We start from the raw sequence: 20509 nt of genomic DNA, 5'->3' as shown, positions 1-20509 counted from the left end.
GGTAAAATAAGGTCACATACTTCACTTATTTTCTGTGTCAAGCAAAGCTGAAGTAATGAAATATTAGGAGTAAGATTGAAGTACACAATTGTGGTGATAAAATTTCATTTATTAAAAACTTTCATAAGAACAACAGTATGTTGTTTTGCTTTAATGATGACCAGCTGAAATTAATTGTCATCAACACTGAAAGCATTTTAGGACATTTCTAGATAGCGTTCACTTGTACCAGATACTGAAGTGTTGAGGTTTCAATTTGTGTAACTCAAATGTAGATGGTTAAGTGTGAACACTAAGTATTTGTGTTTGTGCATTTTTTTAAAGTTTAATAAATGTGGCAGAATGCAAATCCCCCTCTCTCCCCCTCCCTCCTTCAGTATGGAAGGAGTAGGCACATCTCCCTCTCCCTCTGCTACTTGAGGCTACCAGCTTCTTTTGTTTGGCCCCAGAGCACCCTGGCCAGGGCCATTAGGAGAAGGGAGTGTCCAGGCACCACTGAGCCGCTGGGCACCTGCGACCAGTGTGGGGGATGTTTGGAGGCTTCAGGGGCACCCACAGCCAGTGTAGGGGTGCAGAGAAGCTTCTAGAATGCCTACAGTCAGATCTGATCAGCCAGTATAAAAATGGGATTCTCATCGAGACTCTGCCCATTGTCGCGGGTCTCTCGGAGCACGAGCAAGATGCTGCCGCCGAGAGCCCCCCAAGGGATGGAGACTCCGCTTGCCTTGCCGCCACGGGTGTGAGTAAAACTTCTCGCAGGATTGCGAGTATATACTTTTTGTGCACATATGCATGTGTAACTTTCCGTGCTCAATATGAACACGTGTGAAATTAATCCTCGCATAATCATGGGTGTATTTTCCTTCTGTGCACATTTGCATGTGTAACTTTCCATGCACATTGCACACGTACTTTCCATGCTTAATACAAGCACGTGTACTTTCTGTGCACATTTGCACGCGTAACTTTCCGTGCTCAATGCGAGCACATGTATAAATTATTTTCTCGCACAATCGCGAGTGTATTTTCCTCCCGTGCTTCCACATAAGCATGTGTAATATTCTGTGCACATTTGCACGTGTAAGTAAATTAACCCTCGCAGAATTGCGAGTGTATTATAAATTTACCCTCGCAGAATCGCGAGTGTACACTTCCCGTACTCACTACAAGTACGTGTATCTCTTTAAAAATAATCCCACACCGTGTTTAGGCGAGTGTGTACTTCTCCGGGATTCAGGAACGGCTCCGGCATTGTTTTGGGTGAAGCCATGTGCATGCACTCTGTGGACCGCCTGTTGTATTAGTTGCTGCCCCTTAATAATTTTCCTCAACTGTTATCCGAACCTGTATTTAAGTCACTCTTGGAGTGCTAAAACCCTTTTTCTCACTGGTTTAATAAAAGTTGTTTTGGACCCTGCTGTCCCTTAAACTAACCTCGGGGTGCCTCCGTGACAATAAAGTAGACCAGCGAAGTGGTAATGCACTAGTATCTCCAAATTGTGGAATACCTAACCATGTAGAACAGAAGAATCTTGATATTTTAAGTAACATAATGTTTGTTTTACCCTTGGTGTTGGCCTTGTAAGAATTTAGGTGCCAGCTGAGTTAGAACAGAACTATTACACTTTGCTTAGATAATAAAGTGGTCTTCAAGGAAGACGAAAAAGGGAATACATATGCTATATATGAAGGTGGCGTAAGCTTTCAAATCTATTTGAAAACTTATGCTAGGAAATATAAGAGAGATGATGAACACTTAAACTTAAATGGTGGTTCTTGTACTAGCAATATTAACAGCCTGGTTACGGTGATGGCATTTTTCAATGCAGTTAACCTAGTGAATTTGTAGAGTGCTTTTAATAGCATGGGACTTTTGACTACTGGGACACTTGGTTTCTGACCCATTATAAAATTATTAGCTGTGTTCCAAAAAAGATTTGCATTACTGACATTGTACTGATATTGGTAAACTATGGGTGATTGAGCCCATGTGGCTCAAGACAGGTGTATGATCATCAGCTATAAGCTTTCTTGCCTTAAACAAGTAGTAAAATTTAGAGAATGATTAGCAAAAAAAGTGTCCTTAAAGGAAAGAGCAATACATTTGTAACTTAATAGGTTCTTTATCTGTAACTCCATAAGATACAAAGCTGACCTTTCACACTCTATTTTACCAAAAATCGATAATTTCAGTTGCTCTGTCATTTGTTGCGAGTCTCCAAAGCAAAGGCTGAAAGTTTTATCAAAATGTTGGGTTTTGGTTTTTTTTCTCTGTACATTCTCTTAACTGAGATTCTCCTTGAATTCTGGAATCTCTTCCATAAATGTTTACTGTAAATGTGAATGTTATTTATGATGTCACTTCCCAGCACCTTTAAGTTATGACTAAGGAAACAGCACTACTCTGCATTGATTCCTTAACTTCCACAAAGTATTGATTTAGCTGTTGGAATGCCAAAAGAGAATAACTCATTTAAAATAGGGTGATCCCATGACTTCTTACTAAGGTATAATTTTTCTTATTTTCTTCTGCATATGTGAACTAACCTGGAATCATTTTAATCTTCTACATTTGAGCAGCCCCAGAGTATTAATTTTTCGGAGTAGCCTTAACTGGAAACATTTCTGGTTTCAGCCAAGCTTTTTGTCGTTTACAAATAACATTCACTTAGGCTTGTAGAACTTACTGTATGTTGTCTTCAGAAAGTTCGAAGTGTTGAAGAGCCTTTCCTGGCTATGATGTATTACATGCATTTTGTCCTAGCTTCTAACCTGTGTGAGGGTTTTCTTATTCTGTGTTTTGGAGTGTGGGCGGGCATGTAATATGTGCTTTTGCACATATACGTTGCACATAAATGTATCAGCAGGGTATGTTTGTTTTTCTTCTTTTAATAGTATGCACTGTAATATTTTTGAGTTGCAGTGACGTGAGCAAGGTGTCATTATAACTCACCTAGAGTTCTTCCTAAACTATGTTAGTTAGAAATGGTAGCCATGTTGAATTAATTTATTTAATGCAAAGCAGGTGTTACAATCTGTGTGTATACATGTAAAGCTTATTTTACTGAAGGAAGTGAAGGGTGTTTGCAGAGGAGAAACCCTCTCATAGTCAGGCTTACTATCTAGTAAGAAAGATCAAGTAGTCAGTCAACAGTCTTTGGTTAGGAGCTGATATACCACCAGTGTGTTTTTGTTTTTTTTTTTTTACAGTGTGGCACAGTTGTGCTCATTAGAAGAGGGGTGAACTTGTCTAGTAGGAACTTCATCTTTGTGTCTGTCTTGGTAGTTCTGCTTCTAGGGAGTTGGTATTATTTTACTTCATTTTTACAGTTACAATAATATTTACTTTCTTGTTTATAGTATAAAAAAAATTTGCCAAGGAACACTTTTAACTGTGTTTATGTATCATTATGTTTAGGCTTTTGGAGTTTATTTCAGAAGATGAGGGGTTCAATTAGTGAAGGACATAATGTAGAATCTAGCTTAAAAGCTTAAACCATGGTAAAATAGATCCCATGGATATGGATAAGGTGATAAGCATCTACACTTACAGTGAGCAGACAGGCAGGGAGATGGAGAAGTCTCCAGAGACTAGGAAAACAACTGGACTAAGACAAAGCTGTCACTTGGGAGATCTGAATGAAATAGTTCTTACAGAAGTGCTGTTCAGTGGAGAGGCACTTGATCTTTGAGCAGTTAGCTGGTGAGGTGAGCATAGGAAGTTCATAAAGGAAATTCTTAAAGCCGTTAGCCGTCTTCATTTTATTGTCACCGAAGTGTCATTTGAGGGGCAGGACTTGTAATGTTAAGTAAGTTGACTTCCATTCCATGGTGCTATTCGAGAACTGTTAAGGTCTACCTTGTATGCCATTTGAAGTAAAATTTATTTTAAAAAACATTTGTGGATTGTTGTCTCACTGTTTGCAAGTTATTGATTTATTTGAAGAGACTGAGCAGTGGTAGAAGTTAGAAAGTTGGATACAATTGTTTCTCAAACAGAAAATTGTTTTTTTGATATCTTGCTGTTCCTGATCTGGCAGAGTCCTCTTAGAACCCTTCTTCAGCAACCTAAAATATAGAGTGGATTTCTTAATTTATCAGTCTGATACAGAGGTTAAGTTTGGGCAATTACTTTATTTACAGAATCACAAAATCGACTGGACTGGAAAAGACCTCAGAGATCATTGAGTCCAACCCTTGGTCCAACTCTAGTCTGTTTATTAGATCATGGCACTAAGTGCCATGTCCAGTCTGAGTTTAAAAACCTCCAGGGACGGCAAGTCCACCACCTCCCTGGGCAGGCCATTCCAATGCCTGACCACTCTCTCTGTAAAGAATTTCTTTCTAATATCCAGCCTAAATTTCCCCTGGCAGAGTTTAAGCCCATGCCCCCTTGTCCTATTTAAGACCATAAATAGTCTGTGACTTTGGGTGGTTTTGTGGGTGTCCTGTCCTGTGTGGTGTCATCACTGCTGCTCCTTCTCTACCTTCCTTCCTCCATACCTTCCTTGGTCATGAAGATTTGGCTGCCTAAAATTGTGTTTGAATCTTATAACATACCATGTTTTAATCCAGATCAGTGACAGAATTTCTTGCTCTAAAGTTTTATCATTCTTCATTCTTTCTCCCTTGCAAGCACCATCACCTCCAAGCAATAAAGTTAGTATTTAAAGGCTGCTTGTCTGATACAAAAAGAATATCTTAGCATGTGAAATTTTTACATGCTGGTTTCTTTTTTGTTGTGGGTTGGGGGGGTGCGTGTGTGGGTTCCACATCATTGGTTGGGGTGATGATCGTAGCAATGATAGAGGGAAAGAGCAGGGCTGAGGAGTTCTGGGACAAGTTGAAGGCACAAGATTCAGTTTTCCTCTGCTTCTTTTACATGGGTGGGGCAATGGTTATGGCCCCTTGACCCAAGGAGGATGTATGTCTGCTGTAGTGCTGCTTGAGGGGTCGTGGGATGTTACTAGAAAATCAGGGAATTAAAGAACAGAAGCTCCTGAATTAGTCAGTATTAGCTTATATGTGACAGGTGAGCTCCTCTTCTGTATGCACCAATGGCACATTCCTGCTCTTCAAATAAGAGGCCTGGGAAACATTTCTCTCCCCAAGTGGGTTTGCAGCATGCTAGCATTTTTCAAATAATATTTAGAATACTAGCAAGTTAACTAATTGAAGCATTTGCAAGTATTTAACATGATAGGTGTCTTGTTTATGAAATTTTAGACTTAAATATTGTGTATCTTTTTTGTCTTTCTAGTGATGAAGCAACCATTTTCTCGGGGACAAAGCTTGCTAAACAAGTTTTGAAAGAAGTTCAAAGGGATGTAGAATCGTGGATATCCTTTGGAAACAAGAGACCTCATCTCACTGTAATATTGGTAGGAGACAATCCAGCTAGTCATATCTATGTCAGAAACAAGATAAAAGCAGCTGCAGCTGTAGGTATGTTTTCATGCAATAGAGATGATCCTTTGGTAAGCACAAGATACTGTTCAACAAAAAACAAACAAAAAACCCCAAACAAGCAAACAAAACCGAACAAAAAACACACACAAGAAGTGCGGGGCAACCCCGTTGTATTTTCGTTTAATTTGGCATTGTTTTCTTCCTCATCTTCTCTGAGGAACCTAAAGTTGAGCATTGATGTGTAGAAAGTAGTTTTAATGGTATGTGAATGCTAGCCATAAGCTTCATTCTGTATTTTAAAATGTTGTTAGGAAATCATTTGCACCCTTACTGTTAGAAACTAGAAACTAAAGGAAGACACTAGGGAAGCCTTTTGACAAGTAAGTGTCGTAACCGTCTGAGAGAAGCTTGGTGAATAAAGATAACAGGAGATAAATCATGTAAGTTCTTAGTTGTTACTGCAAGATACTTTGATATCCTTTTGATTGTGAAATATTTATTATGGAGCCTTCCTCCTCAATACCTGTTAGGTTTCCTCTTTAATATGCAAGCTTTTCAGCCTACTTCAAACTATGGTAGCAAACCCTGCTGCCCTGGAATTAATAGGAACAGTGGTTAAGTAACCACTTTCACAGGAAGATGAGAGAAGATCCTTTTTTACTTTGTGTCAGCAATTTTGTCATAATGTGACATGTACATATGCCATATCTCATGTAATATCCGTCCTGTTGCATGCTTTAGGTTCACAGTAAAGCCAGGCAAGTAAATCCAAAAGCAAGGTGTCACAGTTCTGCATATGAAGGGCAAAATTTCAGACATAATGAAATTAAACAGTAAAGCTGAGTGATTACCTGGGCTAAATCCCAGTCGCTACAATATCTCATCTCCAAAAGAAAGAGTATCATAGCCTAAACAGGGAACTTAATGTTGTTGCAATCACTGAAACTGCGGTCTTGTGAAGTAACTTGAAAAATTTTCTTTTCAAATAACAAGTTTTGTCCCACAGAAGTTATCAGGTAAAGTGGTGGTAATGGTAGTGTAGGTTGCTCTGCTCAGTTTTAGTTGTATTTCTCAAGAGCGCATTTGTAGAAAAGATACATGCTTTGTTTTCCAAGTATTTCTAAACTGTTGTTGAATTTTTGAGCTACTGTGTCCTACTCTAGGTTATTTTTTCCTGTGTATTTCATCATACGATACTTGACGTCTAGAAATAGAGCATTAAAGACCAGATGGCAAAAGCAGAATTTTTAGCAAGTCCTCCATGCGTATTTAAGACAGTTGTTAAAGATCAGAGAGATTTGTAGGCAAAATTCCTAAGCTGTCCATCGATACATTTCCTGATACTAACATACGTCTTCTGATTTTTGTTTTTTATCAGGCATTTCTAGTGAGGTCATACTGAGACCTAAAGACATTTCTCAGGAAGAACTCTTAGATATGGTGGTAAAACTGAATAAGGATTCAACAGTTAGTGGTATATTAGTTCAGCTACCTCTCCCAGGTAGGTGACATCTTTTGTCCCACTTGTCATATACAGTTAATGTAAGTTTGACAATTTTGCATTGCAAATGTATCTTAATGACCCAAGAAACTCTTGAAAGATGACATGCATAATGAAGGACTAGTTGAGATACACTAGCTTGCAGTTAATTTTAAACGACAAAAAAAAAGCAAATTAAATAATGACAATAATTTTGTATTATCAACCTGGCCTTTTTTTTCAGTTCAGACAGAATGCTGTTTCAAGGAGTGCACACCTCTGCTTTAGCCACTTTATTTATCTGATTTTTGTTTGCCTTTTTTTTTTTTAACCATCTTGTGATGTTGTGCCTTTAACTCCAAGACTTTTGCCATATTTTCATCTCCTATATCGTGCCAAGTTATGCTATCTAGAAGATGGTGCTACGACCTTTCTCACAGTGATTCTAGTTTTTACCTTAAACATTTTTTTGGTTTTCTATGCTGTCCCTAATGTTCCAGATGAGCTCTGTGTTAAGGTCCTAAAAACCTGTACTATATTTTTGTTTATAATTTCCTTCCTATTTTTAAAACAATCTCACTAAAATATCACGTGGCAGCAGTTGGCAAGATGGTATTTTGTCAGTGATAACACTTGCAGCTTTCTATCTAAATCTATGGAAGTCAATTTACTTAAACCACTGTATGCTTCCTAATGGAGAGAGAACTACATTAGTAGAGTTGTAATAAATTGACTGGCATATTGGGCTTCCCCTGTATTTATGTTTCCAAATATTGTCTTTTATTGTATGTTTAGAAAGTATGCTCTGAAGGGCAGGAGCTGTCTTTATGGCCTATATAGGCACGATTTATAGGGCTAGCTGGGACCGCAGAGGTTACTGTTTATAAGTATCTCTCAGGATGGTGAAGTTGAAACTTTGTTTCTAGGTAAGCTCTTAACACTTACTTGTAGCCTTGGTCTTCACTTTCAGACAGTTCAAACTGTCTTCATTTCATACCTGCAAAACAGTAAAAATTGGGGCAGGTGCTGAGTGCTACAGAGAAAGAGATTGATATGTTTTGTTCATATTTGTAATAAAAGTCAGCGTTCATGATTTGGAAGTTTTAACGCTTTGTATTACCTGAAAGCTAACTGAAATCAGCCCCTTGGCACAAGGTGGAAGTATAACACAAGTAAGGAGGCTGAAGTCTTGGACACTAAGTAGCCAGTTTTGGAAGCTGATTGAATGCTGTTGGTTTACTTTGAACAAACATCTCTCCCACTAAGAACAGGTTAGGGGAAACAGGTAACTTCAAAGAATTTTATTTCAGTGATAAGTACTTGTGCAAAAGATTGAGCACTGACAGCCTAGGGGTGGAAATTTTTCTGGCTGAAGTGTATAGCAAAGGAAAAGGATAGATCCACTGTTTTGTTCCCCAGAAATGGGAGATGTCACTTGCCACATGTTTTACTTGTGAGAATACTCGGTAAAATTGTTAGGTATCAGTTGCAGAAATGTGGTTTTTTTATTGAGGTCATGACAGTCTGTTCTTATACTGTCTGCATTCATCGATACCTAGTTCAACAACAGACTTAAGCCTTGAAGCTTAGCGAATTTCAACCTGTTGAGCATTTGAATAGAAAAAATATCTGAAAATAATTCTAGTTGTGTCATTTCAAATGTCTCATGCTAATACACCTAGATGTTTTGAGCCCTAAAGAAATTGATTGAAGATCCCTCTCAAGAGCTACCTACCATACATCTGTCATAGTAACTACAAGAAGACTAATTAGCCTTCCTCTAATGTGTAAAACTTGCTAGTTTGAGGCTTGGCTGTTGCCTATCTTAGTGAAAGACTTGAAGTAATTTTATCAATAGATCTTTTTCAATATTACATTTTCTGTATAGTCAAGTTAAATATGCAAGTTATCATGAACTTAAATATTCAGGAAGTTCTTTACTTAATAGGTGTCAGATATAATTAATTACTGAAAACTTTTTTTCTCCCCAAAGAAACTTCAGAAACAGAAAGGCAGAATGCCAAGTTAACTCAGTTTCCAAAATTCTTTTGATCTGCACTGTAATGGAAGGAGACAAAGCCCAGAAGTTGTAAAAACTTTATCATTAGAGGCTGCTTATTCTGGAGTTGGGGTTGTTGTGTGGTATTTTGGGTTTCTTGGAGTAAAGCACACACAGGTGTGGCTTTTGATCAATAGTGGAATAAAAATAGTAGCAGAATGTAGCTTTGTTCTCTTTCACTTTTGTGAACCAGGGCAACTTGACTTTGAGGATTATGATCTTTGCCTGAGGAAAACAGTACGAATGAGTACATTACTTCTGATGTGGTAATTATTTTGTGGAGAGTTTCCTGTATCTTTTTGAAACTGCCTGGAAAGATGGCTATGATATGTTAAATCTTTGAGATAGAATATGAAAAACTCAAAATTCTCTTAGTTTTAAGAAGCAAAGAACTGTGACACAAATGAGTACAAACGTCATGTGCTTCTGTTATGAAATACTATGCTAGCTTAAGCGTGGCCTACTTTGGTGGAACTGTCTGTTCAAATCATAGCAGTTTTGCAGTACAGCTTCTCAAAATTATTTCCAGGGAGCTCATTGCTGCTGCTCTGCTGAACAGCTTCCTTGTATTTCTTGATCTGTATGCTATGTTTTCAGATCTCTTTCGTGCCATGTTTTTATTTTCATCAGTCTTCCCTTTTGAGAACCAGTCTTAATTTTCTGCATGTTGACATTAAAGGCGCATTTTGTTTATGATGTAAATATAATAAGAGTTTCTCTATGGGCCTGTCAGAGTAGGTAGGCAAGTGCTGCTCAGTGTCATCTTGCAGGTTTGGTTAAGAAGTGAAAGGATGAGGTGCAGATTGAAACTTGGCATGGAGGATAGCTTGGGATGGCAGCAAGTAGGTTTGTCTGAGTATCATATGAGAGGAGGTTAAACATGTGCTGTGAGACTGAAGCTGATGTATTAAATTTTTTTGTTCACCTGAAAAAAATGGGGTGGTCTGCAGTCAGCGGAAACAAACCAGGAAGAAACATTTATTGATGCAAATAAAATCTATACATTATGTAACATATTAATTATTTTTATACAGTTTTAACTGGCTTGGTTTGTTTGCAGGATGACCCATCCAAATAGTGTTTTCTAAGTGTCTTTGAGAAGGAGGGGAACGTGTCTACATCCTCTTTTCTCAGGGCCATGTCAGCCTTCTTGTTCCCAGCTATGCAGCTGCATCTTTTTCCAGCACTATGTGTCCTTTTCTGAAATTCTACAAATCGGTTTTGAGTGGAAAAACAAATCTATGTAAAGCGTGATTTCTTTCCATTTACATGAATGTATCTATTATCTTTCTATTTCTGAGACACTGAAAACAGACAGCAATGAGGAGTGTTTGTCAGAACATATCACAGGCACAAAGAAAAGTATGACTACTGACTTTTTTTAATTGATGAACAACTAGCTTGCCTAAGATTAACAAGTTTTCCTTTGCAAACACTGTTTAATAGATTATTCTAATTTTTTTTTCTATTGTTTTATTTATTCCCCAAGTTGACATAAAACCAAGATTATTGTTGCCTTCCATCTGAAATAGTCTTGCTTGACTTTTAAGAGACTCTTTCATCAATGTACTTAACATAATTTGCACTGACCTTTCTCATTAGTATTCAGAATGGAACTTCCTCCCTTCAGAAAATGGAGAGTTAAATTGTAGATCCTAACATTCTACTTCAACTCTAGGATTTTTTTTTATTTTGAAATCTTTTTAACAAGAGACTACCATGCTTTAAGTCTTATAACATGCGTGATATCTTTTGATTGATGCTCTCCTTTTAAGGGAAAAAACACAAAATACCTAGACTTAATTGACTACTAAAATCAAACGTCTATGTCTACAAAATATTTTTCTGGAATTGCCTGAGTTTCATAATCAACATGCATTTCCCTTTATTTGGCTTTTTTAATCATACTGTTATGCTCTCTGAACCAGACATTGGGATATATAGCTTCGCAACTGCAGAGTTCTGTTAGGGATCTAGTCTAGAATGGGCTTTGTATATTGTAGAAAAGATGTGAAAAATAATCATTCTGAGATGAAAGTAAAGATAAAGGTGTAATCCTGGAAGCGGTTTGGGAAGTTATTAAATGATGAAGCAAGAGACTGAAATTGTGACTGAGGTACTGCTGGGTAAATATATTTATAAAACGAAGGTTTCTTTCTGAGTCAGTATGGGGATGTTTTGTAGAGCTGTTCCTCTGGAGTGTGTCTATGTAAGTTTTATATTTGGGCATGTAACTTTGCAGAAGTAGGACTGGCTAATGTGTCTGTTCTTTTCATAAACAATACTAATGTTTATGTAGTACAAGCTTTAGGCAGTTGCAAGCCTACTCTCTATCAATAGTGCATTTGAAAAATGTTAGTTACTAGTAGATATGAATAGTCAATTATGCATATGGTGTCATCATTTAAGCCATACTCAGTATTTTGAGCTCATCAGTATTAAACAATTTTATGCATTCTCACAGTTTTCCAGTGAAGTAGGATATGTTTTGGTCCTACTGATTAGCAAATTCCTCAAAAACAGTTGTATGGTTGTAAAATCCAAAATGAAATTTAGACCTGCAAAGTTATGTTAGTTTAGGGTTTTCTTACGTTTGTTTAAGTCTTAGGTCATGTATCCTGTGTGATCTTAGACATGTAATGTGAACAAGAACTTTTCTGCCTTTTTTTTTGAGCCGCTTTGTAATTAACACTTCCATAACGCAGAAGTGACTCTGAAGTATCTTGTTTAAACATTTATTTTCATAGTTATTGAATCATCATTCTCAGTTGAGTATCAGCTTCTCATATTTTTATTAAATCTGTTATATTAGCAGTGTCACAAATGGAATAATTTAATTTTCAATAGATGACTTAAGAAGTTGAAGTTGTAACTACTGCCTTTGAGAGAAGGGGTGTAGTGTATTCACAATGAAAAACAATAAGTATACTAACTAGATGAAACTTGTGTCTTTTTCTGATAGCATTGATAACTCCTGACAAGTGAGTGTAATTTGAAAGCAATGTGTTTCCTAGATCACATAGATGAGCGAACAGTTTGTAATGCTATCACACTTGAAAAGGATGTAGATGGATTTCATATTATGAATATTGGACGTCTGTGTCTTGATCAGCCTTCTATAATATCTGCCACTGCTTCTGCCGTGTGGGAAATTATAAAACGAACAGGTAAGAAATTAAACTTATTGAATCTCTTTTTATCATTGAAGATGAATGAAAGATAAACTCTAGTGTGAGTTAAAAGGTCTAGGCTATATTAATGCAATGGGCTTATTGAAGAAAAAACATTTAGAGGATTCATCTAAATAATGAGGAGATGCCAAATAGATGAGAATTTTTGCCAGCAGCACAACTATTAATTAAAGTGTAGACCATAGTCCACGTGCATTACTTGTTGAAACACTTTGGTAACTTATTTTCTGTATTTTAAAATGTTGCAAGGAGCTTTCTGTGATATTATTGACCTCCCGATTATTTATCAAATGGAAGACTTGAATGCATAAGTTATTGTGGGGGAAGAAATAAGAAGAAAAATAAGAATGTTGAATTTGGTAGTAGAAGGGGAAAAGAATGTATGTATTCGGTAGCTGCTGTTTTAAAATTATAAGACCGTTCTTATTGATAGACGTGAGAGGTGCCATTTCCCTCTGTGGTCAGAGAGATGAAGTCTCTCCAAGGGGTGATTCAGATAACCTGAATGAGTTGCCAGTTCAGTTTCTCTAATGTGAAGGGTGAAAGTTGTTTTGTGGATTCATCCCTGAAGTTCAGACGTACGGATTTTCAAGTCATGTTGGTGTCAGCAGTCCACAACAGCAATTAATTGTGTCTTGGGGACTGAGAAGAAGGGTTTAGATATATCAAAAGAGTGGAGTACAGCGTTTTGATAGTTGTGTTTTGTTTGTTTGTTTTCCTATAAGGAATACAAACATTTGGAAAAAATGTTGTTGTAGCTGGAAGATCAAAGAATGTTGGAATGCCTATTTCAATGCTTTTACACACTGACGGAGAGCACGAAAGGCCTGGAGGTAAGTCTATGAATATTTAGTGTTGACGTTTGTGAAATCACTGAAATAAAGCTAAGGATTCAGGTAAAAGGAGAAAGCTTTTATCTCTTCTATGTTATTTGCAACCAGAGCAAGGAAATAAATTTGCTGATATATTTACTGATATATTCTTAGATGAGCAAGGCAGTTTCTAGACTCGACTTACTCTGGTGTTATGTCATCATTTTGTCTTCCATTTGAAACAGCTACTGTTTAAATATGGTTAACAGTGAATGTTGAGGTCAATACCTGACTGTGTGACCTTGAAGTGTTGTGGAAGTGATGTTTATGCAAAGAAATACACCTGTATGCCTTAACCTCATATTTATGAAATATTAATGTCAAGTTTTTCATACACACACGTGTGCTCATACACCATATATATATATGTGTGTGTGTGTGTATATATATATATGCACACACATATTTTAAAAAAAAATGACATGATACCTGTGTTGTGGTGTGTTAGTTAGGTGATGATTATGAAAATATTGAAATCGCCAACAAAGCAACTTCCAGTGTGAGCTCTGTGATATTACATGTTGGCCTGGGGATTTTTTTGCACTGCAGTTTATATTGCCCTGGAAATTCAGGGTTGTAATGGAAATATTTTTAACTAATTACAGAAGCATGTGTGTGCTGCTATAATTGTGTTGTAGAAAGGAAAACAAATTTAAATAGAATACTGTCCTTTTGCAACTTCATTTTGATGTTAGAAACTGCCAAAGTGGTTTGTGCATATGAAGTAAACATGGTTGTTTAATCCCTGGCGTATTTAATAGTGGAGTGAAATCGGTTATTAATACAATAAAAAACTAAAAGCTGCTTACTAATCATGGAGTGGATTTTTCCATTTACCCTCTGTGGGAAACTTACTATTTAAAAATTCTCTCAGTATTGAATTGTAATTACCATCAATGCATAGTTCTAGTCTCATCCCCATTCCTATGAAAATTAGTAGCATTTTTGCCATTTGCTGCAAATATTGGGATTTATATATTCCTGGCAGTGCAGTTTGGTGAGCCAGCAGTGGAGTTTGAAATAAGCTTTATACAATGCAGTTACATTGAAAAATACTTGAATGTTTCTCAGTTAAAATTTAGAAAACCTGATGACCTGTGATTCTCTCAGCAACTTGTTACAAAACCTAAAGTAGTTGCATGGAAATTTTCTAGCTGTAACTAAATGCTGGTTTGGAGCTTTCAGTTTTTTAGTTGGATCTGTGGCTCAGTTTTGTTCTGTTGTATTCTAGGTTTGTAGTTCTTATTTGACTGGTGGTAGTGTTACTTGTTTTGAGGTCCTAGTCTGTGAATTTGTTAACCTATGAATGAATTTTGTTCTGCTTCATGGTCATTTGCCTATGTTCTGATTTCTGACATAGTATACATAACTTGACTGGCAGCTCTGTTTACTGGCATAGTTATTAGTGCTATGTATGTCAGGTATTCTATAGGGGGACAGAAAGACATATGGATACTCCTGTGCTCACAACACTGGAATTGAGATGTAAAAGAGTTTACTCATTAAAATTATCTTGGCTTATTCTGAAGAAATTGATTTATTTTTAAAGTAGTCTGTCTTCTTTTCCAAGCTGCCAAGTAGTAGTATACAGTACAAAGCAGCTGGCAGTGACAAAAGAGAGGAACTTATATACTTCTTTCAAAATAAATGAGCATTAAGTATGTATTTGTCATGTACATGGTGGTAAATCCTTTCATAGTTGGAGTAGTCTGATTTAGTTTTCATTTCTGACTCACGGATTGGGCTATCCTTGGAGATCTGGTTTGTCTTCTATAGTTAGCTTCCTCTTCTGCTTCTCTGAGCAACAAGAGGCCAGCATGTACAGCACGTGGAAGGGAAGGCAGGCATGACAGTAGTTTCGGCTTTACCCCAATGGTTATGAAAATTTCTGGATGTATCATGATGAGAAGAAACTGAGGGCAGTTGAGATAAGCTGAGAGATACAGTGAAAGGGAATGCATAAATCTCATGTATAAGACGACCAAGGAGTTGAAACTAAAGGAGAGATTGGAGCTGTGAACATAATAAAAATAATAGCTTAATCAAAATAATCCTTTCCACCCATATTCTTAGCAGCTAATGGCAGGGCAAAATTTGTGCATTATGATTAGAGTCATCTGTCAGGGTACAAGACGAGGTAGCTTTAGCAAGTGTGTGAAGTTTCTAGATGAAGTGTATTTTGAAGTTGAAAATTGCGTCAGTATTGCTAATTTTACTTTTTACCAAATGAAGGCAGGCTTTCTTGTTAAGTGAATGTTTAGAACACTTTAAACCTGTTAATGCAGATGAAGTGGAAAGTTTTTTTTATTTTTTTATTTTAATCCTGGGGGGTGAGGACCAGACAAGACCTACAGTTAAGTGCTGAAAAAGAGCTTTCTCAGGTTATTGGTCAGGATAGGGTTTTATCAGCAATTGGACTGTTTTAATTAAATTATTTTTCTTGAGAAGTGATGCAAGATCTGTGTGATCTTTTTTTTTTTTTTTTTTTTTTTTCCCTCCACTCTGTTTGGTAGGTTTTAGTTGTTGATTTTTTTACAGTTGATAAAGAAAAGTGAAAAGCTAGACTCTTTATTATCTGGTATTTTATATGTAGAAACTGTAATGTCCTGCAGGTGGCAATATCTGATCAGATAGGAAAACCATCTGAGCCCTTACAAAACAGGTCAAGAGACTATCTCTGTTTTATAAGGTAGTGAATTGACTCATCAGTGTCATGCAGACTCTTAATTGCTAGATATCTTCCTCTGCCTTCGTTCAGCAGAAGTAGCAGTGTAAAAATAGTTATTTTCTGTTTTGGCATTATTGCAAATAAATGGAAAACTTACTCTTTCTGGGGTGTCTGTAAGCTTCTGGACTGCTCTTCTGAAGGCAGGGACTTTTGTTTTGCCTTTTTGTTTTTTGTAGTGAGAGGAATTCCTTGGCTTCAGGTACTGATGACAGACACGTTTTGCACTAAAATCTTGATGGGAAAATAACACTGATTTTATTTCTAAGGCAGTGTGAATATTTGTAACTTGGGATTTAATCCATTGGGTTTCCTCTCAGAATAAGAGGTCAAAAGAATGTTGTGTATATATTTTTGGAAGCAATGATTGTGTTTTGGGTAGATATCCTTCATTTGCTTAAAACAGGTACCAGAAGAGTTCTTAATATGTTTGTAGAATGAGGCCTCCAAAGAGGGGAAAACTCTGACCATCTGTAGAACCTTTATGCTGCTCACTCAGAAGACAGTGTATGTGGCCTATGTGCAAACAAATGAACAGCTGGAGAGATGTTGCTTTAGATGAGTAAAATAAGGAGTATTGATTAATAATTCTTGGGTCCTGTTCCAATTGTTTTGTTTGTGTGAGTTGTTATTTCTTGATCTCAGAGATAATAAAGGAAGAAAGCTGAAGGAGTATCAACATGCAAGCTTTATGTACTGGCTGGGATGTTGCTGTCACAGGAACAGTTACAGCTGTCTAAGCTTTTGATGCACTTAAATTCATGGGAACTTATAGAAAGTTGGTGAGAGACTTCTCACTTCTGGCAGTTTGCCTTATGTCGTGGAATTTCTGATGCATATCTGTACTTCTGTTTGCATTTTCTGAGAATGTCTTCATCTGCATCTCTTTGAGGAGGTGTTATGCATTGTACAGACTGAAGGAGGAGAGGTGGTGATTGAAGGAGAAGAGAGATCAAAGATCATAGAATACTTTGGGTTGGAAGGGACCTTCAAAGCTTATCTAGTCCAACCCCCCTGCAATGAGTAGGGGCATCTTCAACCAGATCAAGTTGCTCAGAGCCCTGTCCAATCTGGCCTTGAATGTTTCCAGGGATGGGGCATCTACCACCTCTCTTGGAAACCTGGGCCAATGTTTTATTACCCTCATTGTAAAAAATTTCTTCCTCATTTCTAGCCTGAATTTCCCCTCTTTTAGTTTAAAACCATTACCCCTTGTTCTATTGCAGCAGGTCCATGAGGGGAAAGAGCAGTCAGAGCACAGATGGATTGAAGATGAGATGCTCAAGGAAGAGAGTTAATGAAGTGAAAGGCACAGATTAGATCAGTCAGACACATTCCAGAGGAAGTAATGCCATAGTAACATCTGAGATGGTAATTACTTCTAGTTTAATGCTTAATGATGTGGCTTAGGACTCTATGATAAGTGGAGTGTGGAGATGAGGGGATGTAACATCTGAACACTGTGTAGTACAAATAGTTGACAAGGGAGAGTGTTAGGAGGCGCCTCCTTTGATAACTGTTGTCTTTGTTCTTTTCTTGGGCAGTCCTTGAGGGATCACCATGATTGCTGTTGGATACAGCATGAAACTTCAGCCTGTATTCCTGTGACAATTCATTTTGTGTGTAGTGGTCCCTCCTCAGTATCTCCACCAAACAGCACAAGGTTTTTCATGTGCTCCAAGGAGGATTTATTTATAGTTTCTTGCCAAGCAACACGGATACGTGCAGGAGCAGGTCCCAGATCTTTTGAGTTTGCCCAAAAGGATGTGGGCTTCTGTTTGTGATAACTTCAAACGCTTGCTACTCTGCTGTAAAGTAAGGGTTCAGCAGTTTTTGTTGTATCAGGAGATGCAAGAGATGGTAGGACACCTCTAAAAATCTGAACTCCTTTTTGTCCATTTTTTTCCATTCCTGTTGTTGTATTTGAACTACTTAAAATGATGAGTTGGAATGCTTTGAGCATGTGGAAAAATATATGCATTGGATGTATTAATTCCTTAAGTGGTTATGATGATAAACCTTCTCAGATCCATCCAGTTGGAATTTTGTAAATACTGATGCTGCTGTTCCTCATGTATGTTTCAAGAATGCATCTCCGTGATGAAATCTGTTTGTGTTCCACTCAAGAGGGATTTTGCTGTGTGACCCATGCAATTATTGGTCAACTGGTTTTCTAAGCAAAGACCCTTGGCCCAGGGGTGTCCTTATTGTCACAGCTGCTAGATTTGTTCCCTGTGCAACCAGGCCCTACAAAGAGAAGAGCCTCTGTTGTCATCTGTTTTTGCTGGACAAGTTATCAGCCATGTTAATCCTTGAGAGGAGGAGTATCAGTAAGAAATAGCGCTACTTCACTGAACTTGAATTACCATTTATTCCTTAAGCACTCGATCTGTCAAAAGCAGATGCCGAAGACTAAACTTTCACTCGAGGGAAATGCTGTTATGAATTCAAGTCATGGGTACAGGGAATACGGTGATCTGCCTTCCTGTCTATACAACAGAATGTCAAAGGAAGCATCTAAGGAGCTTCAGGACAGATGAATGACAAATGTGGTTGAAGACAGATGTCTGAACATAGTGATCTTTTACTACAAGCTTTGGTTTGTGACAAACAACTGAGTTTCATGTTTTATGGTACACTATATAAATCATGCTTAATAAGGTAGACACCACATTCCGTGCTGGGCTTCCTCTGTGTAATTCTGCTAAGTGTAATGAACCTGATGAAGGAGTAAGTTAGTCTACAGTGTATGAATCAATTCTGTGAGAATTTTTAAGATTAAATGTCTTGTCATGTGTGTGAAAAGCAAGTGTTATGAACATTCTGCCGGTGCTGAAATAAATGATGTATTCCAGGAGAAATCTGGTATCATATGTACTATTGTTAATGTACAGGAGTCATTCGTTTGTACCTGAAAGTTAATGCTATAGATGCGTTTTTTATGTGATAATTAAGTGATCATCTCTTTTGTTTCAGGTGATGCTACAGTGACCATTACTCACAGATACACGCCAAAAGAGCAACTCAAGATCCATACACAGCTTGCTGACATTGTAATAGTAGCTGCAGGTAATGCTAGTTGTTGTTCATACTTCAATTACAAAATTAAAAACCTAAAAAATGAACTTTGCCATCTGTGTTGGTGGCACTGCTGACTATTTCACGTTTTGCCAAATAATTGCTGCTTATGATTGCAGAGGTTGTTGCAGTAAGTAGGATTTCTTGTTGTAAGAGGGGCAAGTGATTCGGCTCTTTGTTCTTGCTCTTCACATTTGCAGACGCAAACTGTTTCTCATCACATGTGACACCTTTCCCTTAGGGAGACTTCAGAGTGAACTCAAGATTGGAAGCCAGTCAGTGCATAGTTTATGCATGTATAATTATGTAAATTAAAACATTATTTGTGCAGTGCAAAAATCATGACTCATTTACATTTTCACAGGAGGGTTTCTCTAAATTAGCTGGAGGCTGCGTTCTTAAAACAATGGTATAATTCCCTTGCTGTTAGAATTAAGGGCAACCTTGCCAAATTAACTGGTAGTTTTGGTAACATATGTTATTAATGTGTGGTTTTTTTCTTTTATGATTATCATATAATGCAGAAGAGAGAATGATACTTGCCTAGATGAAGGGATCTGAAAGATCAGCGTCTATATTCGTAAAACTATGTAGAGTGAAATATTTGCAGTTTGACTAGTCTTGGACAAAGAAACAAGCAGAGCTCTGAGCAACCTCTGTTTTTTTCTTTACAGGGATTATAAATAGAAATATTAGTTAATAAAAAAAATAACCCACCTTGGTAAAATTCTGCATCCCTTTGCAGCTCAGGATACCTTCCTTCTCTTGTATCATTTTGGAGGACTAAAAATGGATTGTCTTTCCTCTTTTTTCCTCCCTTCCTCTCTCATCATAATCCTCAAGACCCAAGTCTTGCTTACTGATTTTGTGTCTGAAGACAGATGTGTGCCTGTCTAAAGCTCATAATTTTCTGTTGAAGTGGCATGTCCTTGGCTTCAGGGCTTAACTGTACTATCTCTTTCTCATGCCAGGTCAGGAACAAGAAACAGCTTAGTTCTTCCATATGTGATTGCTAAACTGTGGGCCTGACCAGAATTCACACACTGAGAATGAAAAGTAAAAATGTGTGTGTTCATTGGAAATAAACTTGAAACTTTTTATCCAAATTCACTGCTTCAAATTTAAACATAGCTTCTGATTTTTGTGCTAAACATAGCTTGTCGTCATTTATGCTTGTAGTTAAACAGTTTAGTAGCATCCCAGCTGTGTAAGTTCTTTACATTATTTTCCTCATGTCATTTGTAACAGGAGCATGATACAACACTCATTACACAACATAAGATACACTTGGAATGATGAAAAAAACCTAGGGCTAGATTGTGCAAACAGTATGCAGTCCTGCCTCTGGATGCTCTGGGAAAGATTGCACTTCAAAAAACGGTGGAATCCCTCCAAGTTCCCCTTGACCTGTTCAGCCAGTGTTGCAAACAAAGTAACTTCTACCCTGCCTGGTAGAAACAGCTGCTGCTATAGGCCACTGTGTGAGATGTGCAAATGGAAGATGGCTTTTTGTCTGCATATCAGAGCAAGATTTCTATTCTTGTTTTCCTCTTCCCATATAATGCTTTTAGAAGAGCCATTTGCATTCTTCCTCTGGGTTTCATGACCTGTTGCAATGAGTATTCATTCTGATGTAGTACTCCATCTCTTAGAAGTCTTGCATTCATGGCTTTCATAACCCTTCAAATCAGGTGC

The 20509-nt window shown here is 37.4% G+C and overlaps 1 protein-coding gene across 1 annotated transcript in view; it reads left to right on the top strand.

The window, feature by feature from the left end:
- MTHFD2L (methylenetetrahydrofolate dehydrogenase (NADP+ dependent) 2 like) overlaps positions 1–20509 on the top strand; it is a gene marked incomplete at both ends in the record, with an annotated part of 37092 nt that overhangs the window by 3650 nt on the left and 12933 nt on the right. Inside the window, 5 exons of the mRNA XM_080344001.1 lie at positions 5261–5445; positions 6788–6910; positions 11963–12115; positions 12865–12972; positions 18713–18805. Of these exons, the coding sequence (XP_080200127.1) occupies positions 5261–5445; positions 6788–6910; positions 11963–12115; positions 12865–12972; positions 18713–18805 (662 nt within the window). The remainder of the gene's footprint in view (positions 1–5260; positions 5446–6787; positions 6911–11962; positions 12116–12864; positions 12973–18712; positions 18806–20509) is intronic.

The sequence above is a fragment of the Nesoenas mayeri genome (assembly GCF_963082525.1).
Source record: "Nesoenas mayeri genome assembly, chromosome: 4".
NCBI classification, from domain to species: Eukaryota; Metazoa; Chordata; class Aves; order Columbiformes; family Columbidae; genus Nesoenas; species Nesoenas mayeri.
This window is presented reverse-complemented; position numbering and strand designations above follow the sequence as displayed.